General features: G+C 57.8%; 2 protein-coding genes across 6 annotated transcripts; one reads left to right on the top strand and one right to left on the bottom strand.

Annotated features, from left to right (window-relative positions):
- Positions 1 to 549: 549 nt before the first annotated feature.
- On the bottom strand, positions 550 to 6,041 carry RRAS (RAS related). Its single transcript, XM_003940365.4, has 6 exons — positions 5,814 to 6,041; positions 2,288 to 2,375; positions 2,070 to 2,172; positions 1,861 to 1,969; positions 989 to 1,107; positions 550 to 915 (listed from the first exon to the last, which is right to left on the bottom strand). Exons 1-6 carry the CDS (start codon positions 5,964 to 5,966, stop codon positions 831 to 833), a joined length of 657 nt encoding a protein of 218 aa, XP_003940414.3. The 5' UTR covers positions 5,967 to 6,041; the 3' UTR covers positions 550 to 830.
- Positions 5,501 to 26,031, top strand: SCAF1 (SR-related CTD associated factor 1). Of its 5 annotated transcripts, XM_039465395.2 has the most exons (12): positions 8,104 to 8,561; positions 10,097 to 10,207; positions 11,160 to 11,273; positions 11,480 to 11,537; positions 12,206 to 12,300; positions 12,590 to 12,690; positions 12,779 to 12,894; positions 17,209 to 20,043; positions 21,009 to 21,091; positions 21,312 to 21,530; positions 25,169 to 25,297; positions 25,591 to 26,031. In XM_039465395.2, exons 3-12 carry the CDS (start codon positions 11,166 to 11,168, stop codon positions 25,780 to 25,782), a joined length of 3,936 nt encoding a protein of 1,311 aa, XP_039321329.1. In that variant the 5' UTR covers positions 8,104 to 8,561; positions 10,097 to 10,207; positions 11,160 to 11,165; the 3' UTR covers positions 25,783 to 26,031. The 5 variants fall into 5 exon arrangements, with proteins under 5 accessions (XP_074242168.1, XP_039321326.1, XP_039321329.1 ...); XM_074386067.1 differs by lacking the exons at positions 8,104 to 8,561; positions 10,097 to 10,207 and adding an exon at positions 5,501 to 5,581; XM_039465392.2 differs by lacking the exons at positions 8,104 to 8,561; positions 10,097 to 10,207 and adding an exon at positions 8,027 to 8,096.
- Positions 26,032 to 26,791: the final 760 nt, after the last annotated feature.

The following is a 26,791-nucleotide window of genomic DNA, read 5'->3' as shown; positions in this document are numbered from 1 at the left end:
GGAGGCCGAGGCGGGTGGATCACAAGGTCGAGAGATCGAGACCATCCTGGTCAACATGGTGAAACCCCGTCTCTACTAAAAATACAAAAAATTAGCTGGGCGTGGTGGCGTGTGCCTGTAATCCCAGCTACTCGGGAGGCTGAGGCAGGAGAATTGCCTGAACCCAGGAGGCGGAGGTTGCGGTGAGCCGAGATCGCGCCATTGCACTCCAGCCTGGGTAACAAGAGCGAATCTCCGTCTCAAAAAAAAAAAAAAAAAAAAAAAAAAAAAAATTCTCCGTGTCCCTCCCAAGCGATGGGTTCTAGATCCGAGGGTTGTAGGTGGAGGGAGGCTTTATAACAGGTGTGCCCCGAATTCACTCACCTCCCCAGAGCTCATTCCCCCACCCTTTTTAAAAAAAAGAGTTTGGGTTGTCACTATGCTGCCCAGGCTGGTCTGAAACTCCTAGACGCAAGCAGTCCTCCCATTTCCGCCTCCCAAAGTTCTGGGACTACAGGAGTGAGCCACAGTGCCCGACCCTCATTACCTTTTTAGAAAGCAACTCCTGACTTTGGCAGTGACGTTTATTTTTCTGTGGGAGGGGAGTTATATACAGCAGTGACCAGGAGCCCCTCACCCCCACCAGGTTTAGGTGGGGACAGGCAGCATTGGCAGAAGGCACACAGTGGCAGTAGCCCAGAAGAGGCCAGGAGAAGTAAGGGTGGGGCGCGTGATGTGTCCTGGGAGACCCAGATGAGGAAACAGGCTCAGTGAGGGCCTCGGGCCACACAGCAAGGTGCGAAGGCAGCTGGTCCCAAGAGCTTGTGCCTGTTGCTTCTCTCTTGCCTGGGCTACAGGAGGACGCAGGGGCAGCCACCGCCCTTCTTCCTGGGGGCACTGGGAGGGGTGGGTGGGAGCTCTTGTTCCTGGTATTTCCTGTGGGAAAAGGCCAGTGAGTTTGGAGTGGAAGGGCGGGGGACAAGGACGACGGGAAGGGGACGAGGCTCACCGGACGGCCCGCACCAGCTGCTCAAAAGCCTCGTCCACGTTGAGACGCAGCTTGGCCGAGGCCTCAAAGTAGGGCACGTGGTGGGAAGCGCCAAAGGTCGATGCTTCCGATCGGGGCACCTGGGGGTGCGGGGGAGGGACACGGGGTCAGGTCCCTGCACTCAGGGTGACTGCAGCTGGAGAGACAGACAGGCAGGCTGGATCCTCTAGGGGAGGTGAACCACTGTGAGAACTCAAAGAGGAAGAGAGCCTGGAGGGAGATGCCGCAGGGGCTTGGTGTCCTCTAAGTGACGGATGGGGGCGGGCTTCGTGGCTTGCCCTTTGTGCCTTAGATAACCAGGAGTGGCAGAGAAGTCAGGGTGTTACCGGCAGAGGCCAGTGGAGACCCAAAGGCTGGAAATCCCCAAAGCCTGTGCCAAATGGATGAGTTCTGTGTGGAAATCACTGTCGGAGCGCGGGGAGGTGGTGGGAGCAGGGACCGGGGTTCAACTGTGCGGGGCATCTGGCACCCAGGGAGGAACTGGGGAGCCATGGAGGGGGCCGGCCATGGGCAGGGCGGGTACTGGGGCTGGTGGGAGGTTGGCTGGGAGGAGCTCGAGGGTGGAGGATGAGGCAAAGTGGGCTGGCAGGTGCGGGGCTGAACGGCCTTTGTTCCATCCAGCAGCCTCTCCTGAGGATACTGGTGTGCTAGGCTCTCTGCTCGGTGATGCTAGGGACCCCGAAGGTCAGGTTTGGGGGTAACCCATCTAAGTGAGCCCTGTGACAGTGGCAGTCAAAGGACTGCAGGAACAGAGGAGGATACTGATGGACAGGTGCAGTGGAAGGAGGCTCCCAGGCTAAGATGAGGTCCCAACAAAGAGCGGTGTCCCGAACCTGGCGCTGTGCCTCCAGATCTGCCTTGTTCCCGACCAGCACGATGGGGAAGTCGTCGCGGTCCTTGACCCGGAGAATTTGTGTGAAGAGCTTGCCCACCTCGTTGAAACTGCAAGTGAAGCCGGAGGCAAGAGGTCCAGCCAGCTTCGGAGCCCGGTTCCTCCCCCGACCCCCCCCCCCGATGCTCCGCCTCCAGCCACCCCTGTCACCTCTGCCGGTCGTTGATGGCGAACACCAGCAGGAAGCCGTGGCCGGCACGCATGTACTGCTCTCTCATGGCCCCAAACTCCTCCTGGCCCGCGGTGTCCAGGACTGCAGAGACAGGGAGGGGGCCATCATGGGGACCGGGCTCCCCCCAGTCGCCCCCAAGAGCCCTCAGCCCCCGCTGGCACCACCCCCATCCATCATCCATCCCCTGCCGCCTCACTGTCCAGCCGGGCCGGGACGCCATCCACAGTGCAGATCTTCGTGTAGGAGTCCTCGATAGTGGGGTCGTAGTCAGACACGAAGTAGGACTGGCGGGGTAGGGAGAGGAAAGTTAGTACAGGGCCCCGGCAGGCAGGACAGACAGGACGGAGCCCTGCCCCTGGCTGCCTCTCTAAGTCTCTGTCCCTCTCTCCCTCTAAGTGTCTTTCCCCATTGCTGGGTCTCTGCCCTCTTTTCTCTGGGTCTCTGAACCCTCTGTCTCTTTATTTCCCTCTTTCTGGGTCTCTGTCCCCTTCTCTTTGCGTATCTGCTCCCCTGCCCCACTCTCCCCACTGCCCCGCTCCTCACACTAGTCTTCTCTCTCAGTCACTCCTGGTTCTCTTTCCAGTATAAGGTACATGTCCCACATCCTGATTACATGCTAGCTGTGTGACATTGAACAAATCATTTCCCCTCTCTGAGCCTCAGTTTCCTCATTTGAAAAAGGAGGCTAACGGCCAGGCGTGGTGGCTCACACCTGTAATCCCAGCACTTTGGGAGGCCGAGGTGGGTGGCTCATGAGGTCAGGAGTTCAAGACCAGCCTGGCCAAAATGGTGAAACACCATCTCTACTAAAAAATAGAAAAATTGGCCGGGCATGGTGGCTCACGCCTGAAATCCAAGCACTTTGGAGGCCAAGGTGGGCGGATCATCCACCTGAAGTCGGGAGTTCAAGACCAGCCTGACCAACATGGTGAAACCCCGTCTTAAAAATATATATACACAGCCGGGCGCGGTGGCTCAAGCCTGTAATCCCAGCACTTTGGGAGGCCGAGGCGGGTGGATCACAAGGTCAAGAGATCGAGACCATCCTGGTCAACATGATGAAACCCCATCTCTACTAAAAATACAAAACATTAGCTGGACATGGTGGCGCGTGCCTGTAATCCCAGCTACTCAGGAGGCTGAGGCAGGAGAATTGCCTGAACCCAGGAGGCGGAGGTTGCAGTGAGCCGAGATCGCGCCATTGCACTCCAGCCTGGGTAACAAGAGTGAAACTCCGTCTCAAAAAAAAAAAAAATACATATATATATATATATATATATATATATATGCACACACACACACACACACAAAAATAAGCCAAGTGCAGTGGCAGGAACCTGTAATCCCAGCTACTCGGGAAGCTGAGGCAGGAGAATCGCCTGAACCTGGGCGGCAGACATTGCAGTGAGCCGAGATCACACCACTACACTCCAGCCTGGGCAGCCTGGGTGACAAAGTGAGACTCCATCTCAAAAAGAAGAAAAAAGGAAAAGGAGGCTAAGAACAGTACCACCTCTCATCCAGCATCGGGGAGGTTTGGAGCAAGTCCGGTTAAACACCGAACATGTCAGTTATGAGAGCTGCAGACTGCCTCTCTATGTCCCTCCCTCCTCTGCCTCCTCCCCGTCCTCTTCCTCCTCCCCTGCCCCTCCTCCTCCTCAGGCGGCCTCCAGTGTCTCCTCCCAGGGGAAGGTCCCGGTTCCAATCCGGCTGCGGAGAGGCTGCCCCACCCTCGGGCCCGGGCCCCTCCCTTCCTGCCTGGGTCCTTCCCGCCTCCAGCCAGGCCTTTGGCCAGCTCTGGGACTGCCTCTGGGTGCAAGGGGCCCGGGGCAGGGGCCTTTCTCTACACAAGCAGGGCTCCCTCCCAGGCCCTTGCTGGGGTCTCTTGGGTCAGGATGGGGGCGGGTCCTGGGTTCCCGGGGCCTCTGCAGTAGCATCTCAGGTGCAGACAGTTTTTTTAGGATTTCTTTGAAGTGGGGAAGACCTCCCTTGGGAATGGGGAGGAGGTTTCCTGGGCAGGGGTGGAATTTCAGGAAAGGGGGTGATTTGGTGGCTAGGGGTCTGAAGGCTGCATCTGTCAGTTATAAGGGTGCTTGTTCAGGGCTTGTCCTGGAGGGACGCAGTAAGGACTAGGCCCTGGGAGGGATTGTGGCTCTGCGGGTAGTTAGGGGCCTGACTTCAGAACACTGCCGGAGCAGCTCAGGGCTGAGAACTGGGGGTCAGCCTGGAGGTGGCTCAGGGGCGTTTGGGAGGTTATAGTAGATACAGTCTTAGAGACATTGAGATGTATTTTTGGGGCCAGAGAAACTTCCAAAGAGTAGGTCTTTCTGGGGGTGTCAAGAATCTGGGGGCTTTGGCCAGGCACAGTGGCTCACACCTGTAATCTCAGCACTTTGGGAGGCTGAGGCGGGTGGATCACCTGAGGTCAGGAGTTCGAGACCAGCCTGGGCAACATGGTGACACCCCATCTCTACTAAAAATACAAAATTAGCCGGACGTGGTGGCACATGCCTGTAATCCTAGCTACTCCGGAGGCTGAGGCAGGAGAATCACTTGAACACAGGAGGCAGAGGTTGCTGTGAGCCGAGATCACACCATTGCACTTCAGACTGGGCAACAAGAGCAAAACTCCGTCTCAAAAAAAAAAAAAAAAAAAAGAATCTGGGGGCTTCTTCCATGGAGATGACTTGAGAGTTATCCAGGGTTTCTGAGAGAGGCTTAGGGAGTTGCAGTGGAGGAAAAACACAAGATAGATGAGGGGCTGGCTGGGAGAGTGGAGGTTTGGGTCTTGTGGAATGGTGGATTGTCAGGACTTGGGGATCTTGAAGATTTCTGGAATGGCCAAGGGGCAGGATGTCTTTTTAAATCTTGGGTCGGAGAGCAGGACTCTCAGGACTGGGTAGTCCCAGAAGAGTCTCAGAGCCAGGGTCTGGGTAGACTTTCTAGATTCTGGGGGAGGTCATGGAAGGTGCTAAGAATCGAATGTAGGGCCAGTCGTGGTAGCTCACTCCTGTAATCCCAGCACTTTGGGAGGCTGAGGCGGGCGGATCACGAGGTCAGGAGTTTGAGAACAGCCTGGCCAATATGGTGAAAGCCCATCTCTACTAAAAAATACAAAAATTAGCCGGGTGTGGTGGCATGCGCTGTAGTCCCAGCTACTCGAGAGGCTGAGTCAGGAGAATCGCTTGAACCTGGGAGGCGGAGGTTGCAGTGAGCCGAGATCATACCACTGCACTCCAGCCTGGGTGACAGAGTGAGACTCTGTCTCAAAAAAAAAAAAAAAAAAAAAAAAATCGAGCGTGGGGGAATCTGAAAGATGCTGGGCACTGGCGTTCTGGGATTTGGAGGAGATAGGGCTAAGGGTGGTTGAAGGTGGCACCGAGGGGTGTGTGTGGGAGGGCCTGGGACTGCTTCGGGTCTGAATGGGGTGAGCGTTCTATATTTAGCATGCTCCCAGGACGTGTCAGACCTCCCAAAGCCAGGTCAGCAGGTAAGCAGGGTCTAGGCACTGGGGGAGGGAATGGGGGGGCATCTCAGGATTCGAGTGCAGAAGGAAGGTCCCCCATGGAGGGGGTGGAGGCTCTCCAAGAGTTTAGGTTACAATCTGTGGGGATCTTTTAAGATTAGAGGGCCTTATAGGAGGGTCTCAGGGGTCTCAGGGATTCCCCCCAAGGGCTCAGTTGTGGGTCCCGGGGGCACCCTCCCGGGTGAGGGCCCACTACCTGGATGAACTGGATGGTCAGCGCGCTCTTGCCCACGCCGCCGCCGCCCACGACCACCAGCTTGTGTGTCTCGCTGGGCGGGGGGTCCCCGGGCCCAGGCCCCCCGCCCCGGGGCCGCCCCCGCCCTGTCCCGGACGCCGCCCCGCTGCTCATGTCGCCACCGCTGCTGCTGCCTTCGCTACCGCCTGCGGGGGAGCCGGGCGGGACCCGGCGGGGCGGGCTACGCTAATTAGGCTACTGCATAATCATGAACTCTGGCTAGGAGGGTTCGCGTCTCCGGACACTTAAAAGAGGGGGACGGGCCAAGGGGAGGGAGGAGCTATGTTAATACGTGAAAGGGAACGGGGTTCGCTGCGAAGGGGAATTCCGAATGGGGCGGGCATATGCTAATAAGAGACCCGTGCTCGCCCCGAGAGCCGCCACGCGCTCTCAGCGGGAGGGCGGTCTGTGGGCGTGGCCATGCAAATAACATTCTTTGAGCAGTCAGGGCGGGAAGCTCGTCAAGGGGAGGGGCTATGCAAATAAGGACCCCTGTGACAGTGGCTCTTGGGGCACCATCTCCGAGGCCTTAGTCTGGTAGGCGGGGCTCGTAGATTCGCGCGCACGGCCGTATATAGGGCGCTCCGAGGCAGCAGCAGGTTTTCAGGAGAAGCTCCACCTCCCTCCTGGGATCCTAGCCAAGCTTTCGACCCGGGCGTCTGGGTTAGAAGCTGGAGTCTCCGCCTGCTAAGGGACCCAGGCTTCCGGTTCCCGCTGTCCCAGCCAAGCGGAAGACAGACTGGGAGGGGAGTGGGGCCCTAGAGGGGGACAGCGGGGTAACGGGGCAGGGAGGGGCCGTGAGATCACTGCATTCCTAATCCATGAGCCAGCTCGCCCAAGTCGTGATGCTCGGGTCATGAAGGGCCTGGAGCCAGGATTTCCGGGTCTTGGAGAAGGAAGGCGAGGGCCCAGACTCCTGGGTCCCTAGGAGAAAATGGGGCTGGAAATGTGGACTCCTGGGCCCTGGGGAGGAGAGTGTCAGGGAGGAAGGTGTCTGAGTCCTTATTACTAAGTTCGGTAAAGGAGGGAGCCGGGGACCAGGACTCTTGGGTCCAAGGGTTGGAGAGGCTGGAGACCCGGGATAATGGGTCCGAGCGAGAGCACTGCATTGGTGGTACCCGAATTCGTATGTGAGAGCTTGAGACCAGGACTAGTCTGGGAGACCGACTCGTGGGTCAGGAAGGAAAAATGAGACTCCTGAGTTCGAGGGAGGAGGGAAATAAGAGTCTTCTGCTCTGAGTGAGAGGATTCCGAATTCAGACTTCTCTGTACAGAATGAGGAGGCTGTGCGGTCGGGCTCCTGGATTCTAAGTTTATTTTTATTTATTTATTTTTTGAGACGGAGTTTAGTTCTTGTCGCCCAGGCTGGAGTGCCATGACGCGATCTCGGCTCACTGCAACCTCCGCCTGCCGGGTTCAAGCGAATCTCCTGCCCCAGCCTCCCAAGTAGCTAGGGATTATAGGCGTTAGCCACCACGTCCGGTTAATTTTTGTATTTTTAGTAGACACGAGGTTTTACCATGTTCGTCAGGCTGGTCTCGAACTCCTGACCTCAGGTGATCCACCCGCCTCGGCCTCCCAAAGTGCTGGGATTACAGGTGTGAACCACCGCGTTCGGCTTGTTTTTATTTTTTTACAGACGGGGTCTCCCTATGTTGGCCAGGCTGGCCTCCAACTTCTAGGCTGAAGCGATCCATCCGCCTCAGTCTCGCGAGTGGGATTACTGGTGTGCGCTGCTGCATCCCGTCTGGTTCTAAATTTAGGGGGGCCTAGAGGATCTGGATTCTGAGGCACAGAATGTGGGCAGGACAGCATCCAGCAAGTCGTGCTCACTCCGCAGAACTACAATTCCCTTGCATCTGTTCGGTCTAGCCCCTCTTACGTCACCTCCTGTTCCGCCACCCTTTCCGCGCGCGCGCAGGGCACTGTGGGGCGTCATCGCGGGCTTCCGCGGCCCCGCCCACTTCACCTCTCACCTCCTTGCTGTCCCCGCGCGACAGAGGCGGTGCAAGGACTACGTCTTCCGGCGTGCATCGCGCGTGCACCGCCCCATATATCCCTTTGACTTCTGGGAAACCGAGTCCCGTTGCCTTCCCACCAGCCTTCACGGCGCCGTGCTCGGTACTTGAAATCCCGGCAAGCTCGGCGGCGCTTTAGCTCCGCCTCTCTCCTCCTCTGCTCACGAGCCCCGCCCCAGCCCGCCCCGCCCCGCGCCGGGGCCGGAGCCGCAGCCCGAGCGGCGGGGTAAGATGGCGGCGGCGGTCCGGGCAGCGGGGCTCGGGCCTATTGGGGTGGGCGGGGCGGAGTCGGGTCGCTAGTTGTCCCGGGGTCCTCCCCACAAGCCACGGGGCTCGGAGGGCTTAACGGGGCGGTCTTGGGCCCGGCAGCTGCGGCGAAACCTGGCGCCGAGAGGGGGGCCTTCTCAGGGCCCCGGGACGTATCCGTGGGTTCCTGGAGGCGTCTATGGGGCATCTCCGAGAGGACTGGGGGCGTCCCTGGGCCTGGACCGAGCCTAACGCCTGCCCTCCATCAAATAGCTGGCCTGGATCGTGTTTGTAGACACTGTAGATCGTCTTTATGGGCTGACCGGAGTCTAGGGTCTGCTTAGAGGGTTCTGGGGCCATCTTGAGATTTTGAGATATGTCCCAGGGGTGAAGGAGGGTCTGCAAGACCTGAGGAGTATCTTCAGAACCATCTAGAGCGCCTGGGGTATGTTTGTTAGGGCTGGAAAGTGACTACATGGGCTGGCCTGAGGATGCAACTGGTCTGCATAGGTCTGGAGTCCTTTATCAGGCCTGGAAGAACTGTTCAAGGACTAGGAAATCTTATAGGGCCACCTAGGGGGTTGGGATATGCCCACCAGGGGTGGGAGCAAAATATTGAGATGTACCAAGGGTCTTGGATGGGTCTCCAAGGTCTGGGTAGTGTCTAAATGGGTGACAGGAGGCTGGGGGCAGATAGAAGGACCTGGAACCATCTAGATGGCTTTAATGTGACTGCAGGAATGCAGTTTTTGTGCCTGGAGCAAATTCGAATGTCTTTGGGGACAGGTAAACTTACGGTGGAAAATACAGGAAGAGAATGAGGAAATTTTGCCCGTCTTAGATGTACTTGCCCTTCAGAAAGTAATTCAAATGAAAAATGTTTTAAAATTCTGCATTACCCTAGGGTTATTGAGAGAGTTAAAATTAATCTTCATTAGTCTGGAAGAGTCTGTAGGGTCGTCTGGACTCACTATTACAGTATTTTTCAAGCTATTTTGATAGTGATTTGCTTTAAGATACATTTTTTTCAATGGACCTAGTACAGACCAACATAATATATTTAACATTATGTAACATAATGTGTTAACATTAACTCACCTTCCATGAATTGACATTCCCACTTACTACTTGTGATGTGCTGTGACGAACTGTTTTGTTCTATTTACTTTTTATAACAAGTTATTTGTGAAGCACTAGACTGCTATATGACCCTGTAGTTGGGGAAACCAGCGATCCAGACAGGACCTAGCAGTATCTGCAGAGCATTCTTCTATCCAAAAGATCTGAGTAGCTGAGGGTGTGTCTGCAAAGCCTGGTGCTGTGTAAATGAGCAAGCAAGTATCTTTATGTACTGCAGAGGGCTTGGGGATCCCTGAGTCTGTAGGCAGCTGATGTTGATTAAGCTTCTAATATGTGACAGTCACTGTTCTAGGTAGCCATGTGCTTCCCTGGGAGGTGCTGGAGAGCCGTCCCAGGGCCAGGAATGGTCCACAGGGCTGAGGGTATGGAGTATTGGTGAAAGAGGCTGGGATGTAATAGACTATCGGGGTTGGGTGTGTCGTAGGAGGTTAGGAACTAAGTGGAGCTGGGAGGCTGAATGTGGAAGCTCGGCGTGGCTTGAAAAATCTGTGGAGGGATGTAGAACAGGACCCAGGTCTTGTCAGCCGGCATGCTGTGGGGGAAGCTGGGAGACAGATGAAGGGGAAACGTGGGCCTTAAGGGCTAATAGCGTCGTTCCTGTTCATCTGGATTGAGCCCATAATGTGCTCTAAACGTGTGGCAGAAGTCAGGCTTTCAGTATTCACAGCCATTCTCTGAGATAGATACTCCCATCTTGTGCATTTACATTTAAGCCTACTGAGTTGTGGGTTAGGGATTTTGAAGCTTTCTAGGAATTTTGAGATTGGATATTGTTTTAGGAGTAGCAGATTTGACAGTCATGGGAGAGCTTACAGCTGAAATATTCATATTTTTCTGAAGCCCTAATCAAGACATCCACCTGTTTGATGGCTGATCTTTCAACCGCCTGACTGGGAAATTATGTCAAAGAATTTCCATGATATTGCAAAGGCTCTGGGAAGATGGCAGTAGGTAAATGCCGCCTAGGAAGTTTTTCTTCATCATGCCTTTCTGAAGTTTAGTGATTTCATTTTAAAAATGGCATACTGGGCCAGGTACGGTGGCTCCCGTCTGTAATCCCAGCACTTCGGGAGGCCGAGACAGGCAGATCGCAAGGTCAGGATATCGAGACCATCCCGGCCAACATGGTGAAACCCCTTGTCTACTAAAATACAAAAAATTAGCCAGGTGTGATAGCGTGCGCCTTTAGTCCCAGCTATTCGGGAGACTGAAGCGGGGAATCGCTTGAACCGGGAGGCGGAGATTGCAAGGAGATCGTGCCAGTGCACTCCAGCCTGATGACAGAGCAAGACTCTGTCTCAAAAAAAAAAAAAAATGCCTTACTGGTTTTGCAGATCACTCTATGAAGGTTGCAACTTAGGTACTCTATATAAATAAAATTTAGGGGTGGTCATCGAGGACAGCTGATGGCTCTGTGTGGCGTTGGAGGCGTGGCGTTGACTGGTGCCCAGCACACTGGCTTTGGGAAAGGTGGCTTTATGGGCCTGTTGTGGAATACACTCTTTGAAATCACAGTGCAGCACACACAAAAAATCTCAGTGTTGGCTTTGCATCTTCGGAGGCCAGGAAACGAGGTCTTGAAGTTTGGATGGGTTGTGAGGGAAGCTGTGGGAATTGAGGAATGAGATGGTAAAAGTGGAAGCCGGGGAGGTCTCCCTTTGACAGAAGAGGCACCTGAGATCCAGAGAAAAGGAAGAGAATGGCTCCTAGTCCCTGGGGTGTCTGTGTTGGGCCCAGCACTTGCCCAAGCACGGGGTAGAGTGGGATAAGGTGGAGGGGAGGAGGGTGCCAGAGAGGATGCTGAGAGAGGTGGCACGGGGCCCTTGAGGTCTTCGTGTCTACCCTCGGCTTCCGTCCTTTCTCCCGGGACCTCCACTCCAAACTCTCGCCCCCGGACCTCCAGGTGACCATGGAGGAAGAAGATGAGTCTCGAGGGAAGACGGAGGAGTCGGGCGAGGATCGGGGAGATGGGCCGCCAGACAGAGACCCCACGCTTTCTCCTTCTGCTTTTATCCTGGTGAGGCTGCTGGGCTCCTAGCGCTGGGGGATGGAGGAGCCGGGCCCCCACACTCCAGGAGCCTGAGGCAGGGGCCCTGGACTCTTGGCTCCCGTGAAGCTCCTGAGTCTGGTTGTCAGTGTTTGGGATGTCTGTCTCCCAAGGGGCAGAGGTCGCAAAGCATCTGCCTGGGTCCCCTGACTCTTGGTTCTTACCCCCTTCCGCAGCGAGCTATCCAGCAGGCCGTGGGAAGCTCCTTGCAGGGAGACCTGCCCAATGACAAAGGTATGGCGCCGGTTCCTTTTGGCCCCGTCCCCTCTCCATTCTTTATCCTGTCATTCTGGAAGCTTTTCTGAAGCCCCTGGGTGCTACCCGTGTGCTGACATGGGGAGCCAAAGATGAGGCAGACACCCTGCGGCCGCCTTGGAAGGGCCCGTCGTCCAGGGGAAGGGAGACAGGCACGTGCTGTGAGGGGAAGAAGGCCCACCTGAGCTAGCATGGTGGGGGACGGGTCAGGGCACCTTCCCGGAGTGGGGACAGGTGAACGGGGTCTCCGAGGACCTACTAGAGTTTTTGGATCAGAGGGAAGCCTGATCGGCCACAGTAGGCCCGTAGCACAAGGGCTCAGCGACGAGGTTCCTCGGGGCTGGCATGCAGGAGGGTGTGAGTGGGGTAGGGGGAGGCAGGAGAGGTCTGTGGGGACCAGACCCCAGCAAGGCCTGAATGCCAGGCTGAGGTGTCTGAGGGCAGACAGTAGGACAAATAGCTGAGAGCGTCGGCAACGCGGAACGGGTGCTGGGAATTCCCTTGGGAGGTGGTGCGTGGCGGCCGGGAGAGCAGGCGGGAGGCCGGTTCCGCTGTCAGGAACTAGATCAAGCTCCTCTTTCCTCTCGCCCCACAAGTCTCTGCGGTGAGTCCCCTGTGTCCAATCCCCCATGCAAATCTCTCTCCAGATGGCTCTCGGTGTCATGGCCTTCGATGGCGGCGCTGCCGGAGTCCACGGTCAGAGCCCCGTTCCCAGGAATCAGGGGGGACTGACACAGCTACTGTGAGTAAGAAGGAGGGGCCTGGGGGCCGGACTCAGGGTATCAGGGAGGAAGGGACGGGGCCCTGAGTCTGTGGGGGTGGGGTTTTGGGACCTGGACTCCTGGCTCTGCGATGCTGACCGGGGCAATGTGGGCGAGTCTGGGGGCCTGATCTGTGGGCCTAAGCTTTGAGTGCTGATGGCGGTCAGGCTACGGGAATTAGATCCTCAGTTTTCTTAGGGAATGGGGCAGTAGGATTTGTCAATCTTCATGTGAGCAGGGTTGGCATAGAGCCTCTCTGGCCTCTTCTAGGTGCTGGACATGGCTGCGGACAGCTTCCTTGCAGGGCTGGTGAGTGTCCTGGATCCCCCGGATACCTGGGTTCCCAGCCGCCTGGACCTGCGGCCTGGCGAGTGAGTAGTTTGGCAGCTGGAGTGGGAAAGGCCCTGGCGTGAATCCCAGAAGCACCCCTGGGGCTCAACCCCCTCTTCCACCTTGCAGAAGTGAGGACATGCTGGAGCTGGTGGCGGAGGTCCGCATCGGGGACAGAGATCCCATCCCTCTGCCTGTGCCCAGCCTGCTGCCCCGGCTCAGGGCCTGGAGGACAGGCAAAACGGGTATGTGGGGTCAGGGCGGAGCTGGGCAGGTGGCCTTGGAGTTGTGTGGGGATCAGCTGTCCGTGGTGATGGTGGTCATGTAGTGTTCCTCGTGTCATTTAGATAAAACCTTCCACTTTTTTCGTGTTAGATGTGATCGAGGCTGTAGGTGCAAACAGATGTATATAAAGTGAATACCGATGTGCTGGGGCCACGGGGGAGCAGTTAGCGTGTGTGAAACACTTGGTTTCGGCCCGCTCAGTATTAGTGTCACTGCACTAGGAATTCATCTCCCCAGGAGGGGGACTCTTTGAGTCTCTATCTTCCATAGGATCAGACAGTCTGAAAAAGGAGAGGTGCTTGCTCAGGGTGCACAGCCAGATGCTTCATGAGGGGCCTGGGCCTCAAGTCCTGGTGTGTCTGAGTCTGAAGCCCAAGGTTTTGACTTCTGAGATATGTGCTGCCCAAGGAGGAATCTGCTCCTCCAGCCCTACACACAGTGGGAACCCTGTGAGCAGTTTAGCCCAAGCTTGAGCGCACATCTGAATTGCCAGGAGGACTTCTTCACATGCAGATCGCTGGGTCCACTCCCAGGGGTTCTGATTCTGCAGGTCTGGGGTCTTTTGCATTTTAAAGAGTACATGCTGGCCGGGCGCGGTGGCTCACGCCTGTAATCCCAGCACTTTGGGAGGCCGAGGCGGGTGGATCACGAGGTCGAGAGATCGAGACCATCCTGGTCAACATAGTGAAACCCCGTCTCTACTAAAAATACAAAAAACTAGCTGGGCGTGGTGGCACGTGCCTGTAATCCCAGCTACTTAGGAGGCTGAGGCAGGAAATTGCCTGAGCCCAGGAGGCGGAGGTTGCGGTGAGCCGAGATCGCGCCATTGCACTCCAGCCTGGGTAACAAGAGCGAAACTCCGTCTCAAAAAAAAAAAAAAGAGTATATGCTGCTGAGCCCTGGACTCTGTTGAGAACCCTGGGCTTAGGCCTGCCTTCTGCATGAACATACGTATTTGGAGGAGGGGATGGAGGGAGAGGAGAGGAAGGTGCAGTCAGCTACAGGCACCAGCCTGAGCTCTGAGCACCGGTTCTGTGGTAGAGCAGGCAGCCTTCTGTGCCTGGTCACGTTTACCTTCTCTCTTTTGTGTGTGTGTGTGTTGACAGGGTCTCACTATGTCCCCCAGGCTGGAGTGCAGTGGCACAGTCATGGCTCTCTGCAGCCTCAAATTCCTGGCTCAAGCTATCCTGTTGTCTCAGCCTCTGGAGTAGCTGGGACTACAGGTGCATGTCACCATGCTTGGCTAGTTTTTTTTTTTTTTTTTTTTTTTTTTTGAGATGGAGTCTGTCACCCAGGCTGGAGTGCAGTGGCGTGATCTCAGCTCACTGCAACCTCTGCCTCCCGGGTTCAAGTGATTCTCCTGCCTCGACCTTCCAAGTAGCTGGGATTATAGATGCGTGCCACCACGTTCAGCTCATTTTTGTATTTTCAGTAGAGAGGGGGTTTCACTGTGTTGGCCATGCTGGTCTCAAACTTCTGACCTCAAGTCATCAGCCTGCCTCAACCTCCCAAAGTGCTGGGATTACAGTCTTGCTGTGTTGCCCAGGCTGGTCTTGAACTCCAGAGCTGAAGCAATCCTCTTGCCTTGGCCTCTCAAAGTGCTGGGATCACAGATGGAAGCCACCCTGCCCACCCACTGCTTTTTTTTTTGAGACCGAGTTTCGCTCTCGTTACCCAGGCTGGAATGCGATGGTGCCGTCTCGGCTCACCGCAACCTCCGCGTCCTGGGTTCAGGCAATTCTCCTGCCTCAGCCTCCTGAGTAGCTGGGATTACAGGCACGTGCCACCATGCCCAGCTAATTTTTTTGTATTTTTAGTAGAGACGGGGTTTCACCATGTTGACCAGGATGGTTTCGGTCTCTTGACCTCGTGATCCACCCGCCTCGGCCTCCCAAAGTGCTGGGATTACAGGGTTGAGCCACCGCGCCCGGCCTTGCTTTTTTTTTTTTTTTTTTTTAACAGCTGGAATCTATTTATCCATTAAGTACAGAGACACGGTCCTAGGACCCATGACATTCTTAGGGGCCCACAAAAGTGTTTCAGTTTCTTTAAAATTAGAAGCTGTAGAGGATAAGTAAACGAATGGGCAGGGCAGTGTTCCTATAAAACTTGATGTAGGAAAACAGGTGGTATGCTGGATTTGTCTTTGGGCCTTAAGAGTGACATAGGTGTATCCAGAAGCTAATACTAGTTGTTCTCAGGGGGACTCTGAGGTTATGTTTTTTCTTATTCCAGGTGGTTTTTTTGTCTTTTTCCTCCAGAAAATATTAAAATTTAGGAACAAGGAAACTCACCCATAATCCTATCCCATACAGAAATGTACATGAAGCCATGGATCTCGCATGTTTGCTGACCACTCTGGTCTGTGGAGTGTTTTATGTCTAAGGTGCTGGGAATAGCGATGAGACTAGGAGGAGCTGACACTCAGCCATCCTTACTCGGCGGCAGGTGCAGCCTGGCTCTCTCTGCTCACTCATCTATTCCAGCGCTTGTCCTGGGAAGTCAGTGCCGTCATCGTCACCCCTGCGTCATCTTCCCCTAAGCCCTCAGCAGCCGAGGGACTGGCCATGCCGTTCATCGGTATCTTTTTTTCTGAGACAGAGTTTTGCTCTTGTTGCCCAGGCTGGAGTGCAATGGCGAGATCTCGGCTCACCATGACCCGTACCTCTCAGGTTCAAGTGATTCTCCTGCCTCAGCCTCCTGAGGAGCTGGGATTACAGTCATGCGCTACCATGCCCGACTAATTTTGTATTTTTAGTAGAGACAGGTTTTTTCCATGTTGGTCAGGCTAGTCTGAAACCCTCGACCTCAGGTGATCCTCCCGCACTGGCCTCCCAAAGTCCTGGGATTACAGGTATGAACTACCACGCCCAGCTTTGTTCACTGTTTTCTTTTCCTTTTTTTTTTTTTTAAAGAAGGAGTTTCACTCTTGTTGCCCAGGCTGGAATGCAGTAGCGGGGTCTCAGCTCACTGCAACCTCTGCCTCCTGGGCTCAAGTAATTCTCCTGCCTCAGCCTCCCGAGTAGCTGGGATTACAGGTGCATGCCACCATTCCCGGCTAATTTTTGTATTTTTTTAGTAGAGATAGGTTTTACTATGTTGGTCAGGTTGGTCTCGAACTCCTGACCTCTACTGATCCGCCCACCTTGGCCTCCGAAAGTACTGGGATTACAGGCATGAGCCACCCCGCCCTCCCATAAATGGTGTTGAATGAATGAAGAAACCCTTATTTTATAGATGAGGAAACTGAGGCAGATGCATTGATCCACTTGCCTGTGGTCATGTGTCTGGTGAGTGCGGTCACGTGTCTTGATCCAGGGCCTGTGGATCAAGGGGTCGCTCCGGTGCTGCCCTCTAGACCCCTTTGCTTCCCTCGTGCTGTCCTCACACCACTGTGCTGCCTGCCATCCTTGCCTGTGGTGTGGCCTCTGTCTCCATCGTGTGACTGTGGCATTTTGACTGTAGTAGTTAGCACACGTAGTGGGCTCTTGAAGGGTGAACGAGGTAACATAGGATCCCCATGCCACAAAGGTAGCAAACCTTTGTCATCGCCACCGTCACTGGTCAGTGGTGTCTCTGAGTCCTGAGCAGATGTAATCCCTTGGGTGGGGACTCAGCACAGAGTGAAGAGCTTGGGGTGAGGACCAGGCTTCCTGGGCTCCCCAGCTCTTCCACTTCCTGGCTCTACACCGGAATCTCACCCTGTAAGCCTCTCATTCTTCCCTCTACCACGTGGGAGAAACTCCCACGAGAGGCAGCGGGTGCTGCAGGCTGGGGCTTGTTTCTGTCTCGGAGCGGGGCTTAGGTTTGAACCCCAGCTCTACTGTCCTGGCCTGTTTCCTGTTTCTTCTTGGCCCAGGCTGGAATGCAGTGTTGCGGTCATAGTTCACTGCAGCCTCCACCTCCTGGGATCGCTCGCCAGCACTGGTCAAGGTAGTTCCTAGTTTCATGGCCAGGGTACATTGCCCAGGGGCAGGCCAGTACTGTGTCTCAGGATATGGGAGTGCAGGTTCTGGGCCACATTGAGTTTATACCTTGACTGCTGCCTCCTCTCTTTGTGCCCTTGGGGAGGATACTGCAGCCGTCTGCCTCAGTTTCCTCCAGTGACCCTCAGGTTAAGAATCGTGGTATGCAGTTGTCCGGAGCATTCTACAGCTGGCCCCTGGGAAGAACTTGGGGCTTCCTGGGCAGAAGTGTCCATGGCCGGGCCAGGGAGTGGGCACCAGGAAGGAGGCTCAGGCCCTGACCGCCTCTCTCTTACTGATCTTTTGCAGTTTCTCCACAGTCGAACTCTTCTCGGCCCACCTGTGCACGTCATCTCACCTTGGGCACAGGAGACGGGGGCCCGGCCCCACCTCCTGCCCCCTCCTCTGCGTCCTCCTCCCCTTCCCCTTCTCCCTCATCTTCCTCCCCTTCCCCTCCCCCACCCCCACCGCCCCCTGCACCCCCAGCCCCACCTGCCCCCCGATTCGACATCTATGACCCCTTCCACCCCACCGACGAGGCCTACTCTCCACCGCCTGCTCCGGAGCAAAAGTACGACCCCTTCGAACCCACTGGCTCCAACCCCAGCTCATCAGCCGGGACCCCCTCACCCGAGGAGGAAGAAGAGGAGGAGGAAGAGGAAGAGGAAGAGGAGGAGGAGGAGGAGGAGGAGGAGGAGGGCCTGTCCCAAAGCATCAGCCGCATCTCGGAGACCCTGGCGGGCATCTACGATGACAACAGCCTGAGCCAGGACTTCCCAGGTGACGAAAGCCCCCGCCCAGACCCACAGCCCGCACAGCCGACTCCGGCCCCTGGAACGCCGCCCCAGGCGGACTCCACCCGGGCTGATGGAGCCACGCGCCGGCGGGTCTTCGTCGTGGGGACCGAGGCGGAGGCCTGTCGGGAAGGCAAGGTCTCTGTGGAGGTGGTGACCGCTGGTGGAGCCGCCCTCCCGCCGCCCCTGCTGCCACCCGGCGACTCGGAGATTGAGGAGGGCGAGATTGTCCAGCCAGAGGAGGAGCCCAGGGTGGCACTGTCCCTTTTCCGCCCCAGCGGCCGGGCCACCCGGCCTCCGCCCGCCGCCTCGGCCACACCTGCGGCCCAGCCCCTACCGCAGCCTCCTGCTCCCCGGGCCCCCGAGGGGGATGACTTCTTGTCCCTGCACGCGGAGTCGGATGGCGAGGGCGCCCTGCAGGTGGACCTGGGGGAGCCGGCCCCCGCGCCGCCTGCGGCTGACTCGCGCTGGGGCGGCCTGGACCTGCGCCGCAAGATCCTGACCCAGCGGCGGGAGCGCTACCGCCAGCGCTCGCCCTCCCCGGCACCCGCGCCGGCCCCGGCAGCCACCGTGGGGCCCCCCACACGCAAGAAGTCCCGGCGGGAGCGCAAGCGCAGCGGTGAGGCCAAGGAGGCGGCTTCGTCCTCCTCGGGCACCCAGCCTGCGCCGCCCGCCCCAGCCTCGCCCTGGGACTCCAAGAAGCACCGCTCGCGGGACCGCAAGCCCGGCTCCCACACCTCGTCGTCTGCCCGCCGCCGCTCCCGCTCCCGCTCCCGCTCCGCCCGCCGCCGCTCGCGCAGCACCGACCGCCGCCGCGGAGGCAGCCGCAGGTCGCGGTCCCGGGAAAAGCGGCGGCGGCGGAGGCGCTCGGCTTCCCCACCCCCAGCCACGTCCTCGTCGTCATCCTCGCGGCGCGAGCGGCACCGCGGGAAGCACCGGGACGGTGGCGGCAGCAAGAAGAAGAAGAAGCGGTCGCGGTCCCGGGGCGAAAAGCGGTCTGGGGATGGCAGTGAGAAGGCCCCGGCACCGGCTCCGCCACCCTCCGGCTCCACCTCTGGCGGTGACCGCGACAGCCGCCGCCGAGGGGCCGTGCCGCCCTCCATCCAGGACCTCACGGACCACGACCTCTTCGCCATCAAGCGGACCATCACGGTGGGCCGGCTTGACAAGTCCGACCCCCGAGGACCCTCTCCCGCCCCGGCCTCGTCCCCTAAGCGGGAGGTCCTGTACGACTCGGAGGGACTGAGCGGCGAGGAGCGGGGCGGCAAGAGCAGCCAGAAGGACCGGCGCCGCTCGGGGGCCGCTTCCTCCTCCTCCTCCTCCCGGGAGAAGGGGTCTCGTCGGAAGGCTCTGGACGGGGGGGACCGGGATCGGGACAGGGACAGAGAGAGGGACAGGGACAGGTCATCCAAGAAGGCCCGGCCCCCCAAGGAGTCGGCGCCTTCCTCAGGGCCCCCGCCAAAGCCACCGGTCAGCAGCGGCTCCGGCTCTTCATCCTCGTCCTCCTCCTGTTCCTCCCGGAAGGTGAAGTTGCAGTCCAAGGTGGCGGTGCTGATCCGCGAGGGTGTCAGCAGCACCACCCCGGCCAAGGACGCCGCGTCGGCCGGCCTGGGCTCCATCGGCGTCAAATTCAGCCGCGACCGGGAGAGTCGCTCCCCTTTCCTAAAGCCCGACGAGCGGGCCCCGACTGAGGTGGCCAAAGCAGCTCCGGGCAGCACCAAGCCCAAAAAGACCAAGGTCAAGGCCAAGGCTGGGGCCAAGAAAGCCAAGGGGACCAAGGGAAAGACCAAGCCATCCAAGACCAGGAAAAAGGTCCGCAGCGGAGGCGGCAGCGCGGGCAGTGGTGGCCCGGTGTCGCTGAAGAAGTCGAAAGCGGATAGCTGCAGCCAGGCGGCGGGCACCAAGGGGGCAGAGGAGACTTCGTGGTCCGGAGAGGAACGGGCAGCCAAGGTCCCTAGCACCCCACCACCCAAGGTAGCCCCACCGCCCCCTGCCCTCACTCCGGACTCACAGACCGTGGACAGCAGCTGCAAGACACCCGAGGTCTCCTTCCTGCCTGAGGAGGCCACCGAGGAGGCTGGAGTCCGAGGTGGGGCAGAGGAGGAGGAGGAAGAGGAAGAAGAGGAGGAGGAAGAAGAGGAGGAGGAGGAACAGCAGCCTGCCACCACCACGGCCACCAGCACTGCTGCGGCCGCCCCAAGCACTGCCCCCAGCGCGGGGTCCACAGCCGGTGACTCGGGGGCGGAGGACGGGCCGGCTTCCCGTGTCTCCCAGCTGCCCACGCTGCCCCCGCCCATGCCCTGGAACCTGCCAGCTGGTGTGGACTGCACCACCAGCGGCGTCCTGGCCTGTGAGTGTCCCCTGGGGAGGAGGGTGCTGGGGCGAGCAAGGCAGGATGGGGACTGGAGGGTACAGACTTGGAGCCGGTGGGGTGCTCTGGAAGCGGGAGGTTTGTGGGGACATGGACTGGGCGGGCAGGGGTGGGTGAGGCCGGCTGGGGTCTGTCCAGAGGCTCTAGGTGCCTTGGTGTGCTGGGGGAGAGGGGCTGACCAGAGCAGGGGGCAGCCAGCCCAGAATGGAGTGCTGGGCTAGGTTCAGGGGTGTCCCTAGAGGGTAACTAGGTTAGAGGGACGAGAAAGAATGGCTCGTGCAGGGCACTGTGTTCCTTGCGGATGGCAGTGGCCTCTACCAGACTGCAGAGGTGGGGAGAGAGGCTGGGACTGGCTTCCAGGGGGTCAGGAGACAGAATCTGACTCCTGCAGCCGTCTCTCCACCGCATGACCCTGGCTAGCCCCCCGCCCACACACCTGGAGTCCCAAGAACATTCGGGGTGGGGGTCGTTCTCTCATGGACTGAGGCCCCCTTTTTCCCTGTTTTTTTTTTTTTTTGAGACAGAGTCTCACTCTGTTGCCCAGGCTGGAGTGTAATGGCGCAATCTCAGCTCATTGCAACTTCCGCCCCCCAGGTTTAAGCTGTTCTCCTGCCTCAGCCTCCCAAGTAGCTGGGACTACAGGCATGCACTACCACACCGGGCTGATTTTTTATTTTTCGTAGAGATGAGATTTCACCATGTTGGCCAGGCTGGTCTCAAACTCCCAACCTCTGGTGATCTGTCTGTCTCAGCCTCCAAAAGTGCAGGGATTACATGCGTGAGCCACCTCACCCGGTCCCCTTTTCCCAATTCTGAGTGTGGGGCCTTGTGGCTGTCCTGGGACCCAGGACAGGAGATGGCAGCAAGTGTCCAGGTGAGGTTCACCAGCTCCTGTCCTGTCACCTCCCCCCATCTCCGTGTTGTCACCTCTCCGTCTCCTGCAGTGACTGCACTTCTCTTCAAGATGGAAGAAGCCAACCTGGCGAGCCGAGCGAAGGCCCAGGAGCTGATCCAGGCCACCAACCAGGTGGGCTCCCCTGGGGGAGAGTCCCTGCCGCCCCTTCTTTTGTGCATTGCCTCGGGTTAGGAGAGGAACCGCAGGCCCGGCAGCTCTGGGGCAAGGTATCGGCCTGAAGAGGAGCCTGTTGCCTCGGCTGTGGGGAAGTCAGCGTGGGAACAGCGGGGTGCACGTCCCCTCTTCCCTGTCCCCTCCCTTTACTCACCACCCCTCCATCCTCTTCCCACAGATCCTCAGCCACAGAAAGCCACCCTCAAGTCTGGGGGTGACCCCAGCTCCTGTGCCCACCTCTCTGGGTCTGCCCCCTGGCCCCTCCAGCTACCTGCTTCCTGGCAGCCTCCCCCTGGGGGGCTGTGGCTCGACCCCTCCCACCCCCACCGGGCTGGCTGCCACTTCTGACAAGAGAGAGGGCAGCAGCAGCTCCGAGGGACGTGGAGACACAGATAAGGTGAGCTGGCCTAGGGAGAAGTGCGTGGGTGGTGACCGTTCTGTAGAAAATACAGACAGGAACGGAGATTTGGGGGCTCAAGGAGAAAGGGAGACTGAGGCAGGCAGACAGGGCCTTAGAGGCCAAAATCATGAAACTGTAAGGAACTGAACTTCCGCTGGAATGGAGGAGCAGGAAACGCATTGGGTGGGGCCGAAGGAAAATTGTGTCTGTGTGTGTGGTGGGGGTGTGCGCTTATACCCCACATAGACACACACTGCACTGCAGTCCACCCCTTGATTACCTGTTGCTCACACTCTCTTCCTCTGTGTCAGTGGGGAGGGTGGTTTTTGAATGAAAAGTCAAGACCCCTGTTTCTAGATGAAGAGAGGGAGAGTGGATGCCAGGCAGACAGTAATGCGGATTCTTTTTCAGCGGCTCTGGCTGGCTCCTGTCCTGGGCTCTGGGCCTGTTTCTCTCTCGATCAGGTCTGGATAAGGGTTTTTGTGTGTGGTTTGCTTTTTTTTTCTTTTGGTTGGTTTTTTTTTTTTTTTTTTGAGACGGAGTTTCGCTCTTGTTACCCAGGCTGGAGTGCAATGGCGCGATCTCGGCTCACCGCAACCTCCGCCTCCTGGGCTCAGGCAATTCTCCTGTCTCGGCCTCCTGAGTAGCTGGGATTACAGGCACACGCCACCATGCCCAGCTAATTTTTTGTATTTTTAGTAGAGACGGGGTTTCACTATGTTGACCAGGATGGTCTCGATCTCTTGACCTCGTGATCCACCCGCCTCGGCCTCCCAAAGTGCTGGGATTACAGGCTTGAGCCAGGTTGGTTGGTTTTTGAGACAGGGTCTCCCTCTGTCACCCAGGCTGGCGTGCAGTGGCACAATCACAGCTCACTGTAGCCTCAACCTTGATCTCTTGGGCTCAAGGGATCCTCCTTCCTCACCCTCCTGTGTAGCTAGACAGACACGCGCCACCGTGCCTAGCTAATTTCTTTTTTTTTTTTTCTTTTTTACTTTTTATACCACTTCGATTTGATGGTGGAGCTAATTTCTTAATTATTTGTAGAGTCGGGGTCTCACTATGTTGCCCAAGCTGGTCTGAAACTCCTGGGCTCAAGTAATTTTCCCACCTCAGCCTTCCAAAGTGCTGGGATTCCAGATGTGAGCCACTGTGCCCAGCCTGGATGTTTTTTCTCACAGTCCAGCAGCCCGTAGCCAGACGGTGGTGTGGCCCACCTTCACGCAGTTGTTCACGGTGCCAGATAAAGCTGGATAAACCCCATGAAACATCCCTGTGTGAGCCGCAGAGGCGGGGCCGCAGCTTAGCCCGTCACTTGTCCGTGTCTCATGCCCTGTGCTGCAGGCCTGAGACGGTGAGGACCTTCTCGTCTGCACTGGCCCTTGCTCTTCCCTGGTCTGTGCTCTGCCCTTTGCCCCTTTTTGCCACATCTGAGATGGGTGCTGGGGAGCAGCGTCTCTCTAGAGACCCTCGTCCTGTGGCAGCAGGCAAGCCTGAGGAGTCCCTCCAGGTGGCCTGCGTCTCTCCTGGCCACAGAGTTGCCCTCACAGTTCAGCTTGTCAGACAGCGTCCCTGGACTCTGTTAGCCATTGTGCCCTGCCCTTCCCAGGACTCAGCTTATTTGCCCCCACCTGGCTTGGCCCTGGGTTATGGGGATTAGTCACCTGGCTTGGGAGGGCAGCCTCCCCTGTGCCAAGGGATGGTCCCTTGTGCCTGCAGAGGGCTTGTTCTTCTCTGGTCCCACGTGGCTCTCTGGCTAGAGGTTTCCTGTCTGCTTTGACAAAGATTCTGCCTGAGGCCAGGGATGCAGCTGCTACCCGAGCTGTGGCTGCTGGATCTCCTAGCTCGCTGGCCACAGGCGGGAAGAGCCTTGCCTCGGAGGCTGTCTGCCCTGCCCCCTATCCTGTCCTCCTTTTTTTTAAAAAATTATTTATTTATTTTTTTTGAGACAGAGTCTCACTCTGTCACCCAGGCTGGAGTGCAATGGCACGATCTCGGCTCACCGCAACCTCCACCTCCCAGGTTCAAGCGATTCTCCTGCCTCAGCCTCCTCAGTAGCTGGGATTACAGGCGTGTACCACCGTGCCCAGCTGATTTTTGTATGTTTAGTAGAGATGGGGTTTCGACATTTTGGCCAGGCTGGTCTCGAACTCCTGACCTTGTGATCCACCCGCCTCGGCCTCCCAAAGTGCTGGGATTACAGTGTCCTCTCCTTTTCATCCGCGCGGCCATTCCTCTGGGAAGAGGCACAGCTCCCCTGGATTGAGTCCTTGATCTGTGCCTGGCCTGTGCCATGTCCTCCATGTGTGTCATTATAGTCCTTCTCATAGGTGCTGTCCCTGTTTTACAAATGAGCCACAAAGGTGGCCAGGTGCAGTGGCTAATGCCTGTAATTCCAACACTTTGCAAGGCCGAGGCGGGTGGATCGCTTGAGCCCAGAAGTTCAAGATCAGCTTGGGCAACATAGTGAGGCCCAGTCGCCACAAAAGTCCAAGAATTAGCCGCGTGTGGTGGTGGTACCTCTAGTCCCAGCTACTCAGGAGGCTGAGGTGGTACCTCTAGTCCCAGCTACTCAGGAGGCTGAGCTACTCAGGAGGCTGAGGCTGAGGTGGGAGGATCACTTCAGCCCAGGAGTGCAGGGCTGCAGTGAGCAGTGATTGTGCCACTGCACCCCAGCCTGTGTGACAAGGAAAGACCCTGTCTCAAAAACAAAGAAACAAAAATGAGCCACAAAAAGGAGATTTGGCTGATCATCCCAGGGCTTAGAGCCGGAGAGCGGCAGACCAGGCTTCCAATGCAAGTGGGTCCGAGGACAGTCCTCACCCCCACTCCCCAGTGCCCCTCAGTCCTAGCCATTCCCTCCATCGCCTTGGTGACCAGAGCAGTATTATAAAAATGTAAACTGGGGCCGGGCGCGGTGGCTCACGCCTGTAATCCCAGCTCTCTGGGAGGCTGAGGTGGGTGGATCATGAGGTCAGGAGTTCGAGACCTGCCTGACCAACATGGTGAAACCCTGTCTCTACTAAAGATACAAAAATTAGCTGGATGTGATGGTGTGCGTCTATAATCCCAGCTACTCAGGAGGCTAAGGCAGAAGAATCACTTGAACCCGGGAGGCGGAGGTTGCAGTGAGCCAAGATTGCACCATCCCATTGCAGCCTGGGCAATGGAGCAAGACTCCATCTCAAAAAACAAAAAACAAAACCTGAACTGCGTCCTCCCGTCCTGCGGTGAAAATCCCTGTGTAGTTTTCCTGCCGTCCTCAGAAGCAGCCCTGCCTGTAGTCTGATTCAAAACCGGCTGTAATTGCTTGGCCAGCGCCTGCCATGTCAGACCGAACTTTGTGAGGGCAGGTGACACATGTCATGGCCAGGCCTCGGGCAGGCATGGTTCGGCCTAGAGGAGATGTCCAGTGACATTCAGCGGCCCAGGGCTGGCCTTTGGTCCCAGGTCCCTGCAGCAGAGGGCGCATGGGACAGACCCTCAGCAGGACTTCTAGCTCAAGCACAGCAGGACAGCCAGAGGGCCAAGCTGGCTGCAGAGGCCAGTGGAGACGGAGGTTCCGGTACCCGGTACTCACTGGCCCTTGCTGTCTCTTCCTCCCTGCTGTCGCCACCCCCCCCCCCCCCCCCCAGTATCTGAAGAAGCTGCACACGCAGGAGCGGGCAGTGGAGGAGGTAAAGCTGGCCATCAAGCCGTACTACCAGAAGAAGGACATCACCAAGGAGGAGTACAAGGACATCCTGAGGAAGGCCGTCCACAAGGTGGGCACCTGGAGAGAGGGGCAGACACAGGACAGAGGGAGGACGAGCTGGAGGGACAGATGGGTGCGGATGGGAGGTGGGGAGGAGGTCAGTCTGGGAGGTGAGGGGGTGACGAGATTTTCTCAAGGCCACCTGGGCCTGTTCCGCTGGCCCTGGGGGACCCACTGTCAACGGCGACAGAGGGACCTTGGCCTGTAATTGGGAAGTGCTCCTGTCCCATGCTGAGCCCAGCAGCCCTGGTGGGTGGGGCCCCAGGAGCCTGGTGGTGACTCCGGCTGTCCCTGGTCCCCCAGATCTGCCACAGCAAAAGCGGGGAGATCAACCCGGTGAAGGTGAGCAACCTGGTGCGGGCCTACGTCCAGCGCTACCGCTACTTCCGCAAGCACGGTCGCAAGCCAGGGGACCCCCCAGGGCCCCCACGGCCGCCCAAGGAGCCAGGGCCCCCGGACAAGGGTGGCCCGGGCCTGCCCCTGCCCCCTCTCTGAGAGCCCTGGCCAGCTCTTCGCCCCTCGTCTCTTTGAAATTCTGGACATATTTATGGCTCCACCTCCCCACTTCCCTCCCCATCAGTGGGATGATTGGGGGAGGGTTGCTGCAGGGAAGAGGAGAGCCCCCTGCCCTGCCCTGCCCCATGCCCACATCCCTTGCCCCAAAGCCTGTCCCCAGTGCCCCTCCCTTCTGTTCGTGCCCCTCTCCCCAATTTCATTAAAGATTTCATGAAACATGGCCCCCGAGCACCATGGTTCTAATCCTTAGTTTTCAGGGACAAATTTGCCAGAGGGTTGGGGCAGGACCCCCAGGAGGCTAAGGGTGACCAGACTAACTTGGGGCAGCTGCCTCCCCTGGGCCTCAATTTCTGTACAGTGGGTGTTGTAAGGATTGAACAAGACACAGGCAGAGCACTTAGCAGAGTCTCCGGCAGGGAGCCAGTGGCTCACAGTAGCAGGGGTGGGGTCACACCTGACCAGCATCCTCCCAGCTCAGGGCCCCTGGGTACCATGTGCCTGCCTTGGAATTGCTCCCAGAAACAGGATCTGTGTTCCCCATCGAGTGGGCTTCTCTTTTCAGCAGCCCTGTGAAGCTGGAGTGATCCTCAGCCACTCTCTTGAGAGGGAAACTGAGACACAGAACAGGATGGCTGCACTGGCTTCTGCCACTTTCATCACCCAGAACTGAGGCCCGGCCAGGAGAGACGACAGTGCCCAGGGTCAGAGGGCAGGCAGGCTTTGCACAAGGCCCCAGGGTGGCAGCAGAGCCTCTCTACCACTGCTCCCTCCAGCCCCACACAGACGGGGCGTGAGGCCTGGAAGGAGAAGGGCTGTTTGCCCAAACTCTTCATAGGCAGGGCAGGGGCCTCGGTTCTGGCCGGTCTTTGTGTTTCCTCACCTTTGTGCCTCTCGAAGCCTATGTCTTGGTCTACAGAGTGGGGGCAGCCATCACCCAGCAGGTCCCCTGGGAAGAGGTGAGGAGGGTCGGCTGCCCCCTGCAGTGCTT

Source organism: Saimiri boliviensis, chromosome 14 (genome assembly GCF_048565385.1).
Source record: "Saimiri boliviensis isolate mSaiBol1 chromosome 14, mSaiBol1.pri, whole genome shotgun sequence".
NCBI classification, from domain to species: Eukaryota; Metazoa; Chordata; class Mammalia; order Primates; family Cebidae; genus Saimiri; species Saimiri boliviensis.
The sequence above is the reverse complement of the archived record's forward strand: the minus strand, read 5'-3'. Positions and strand labels throughout refer to the sequence as shown.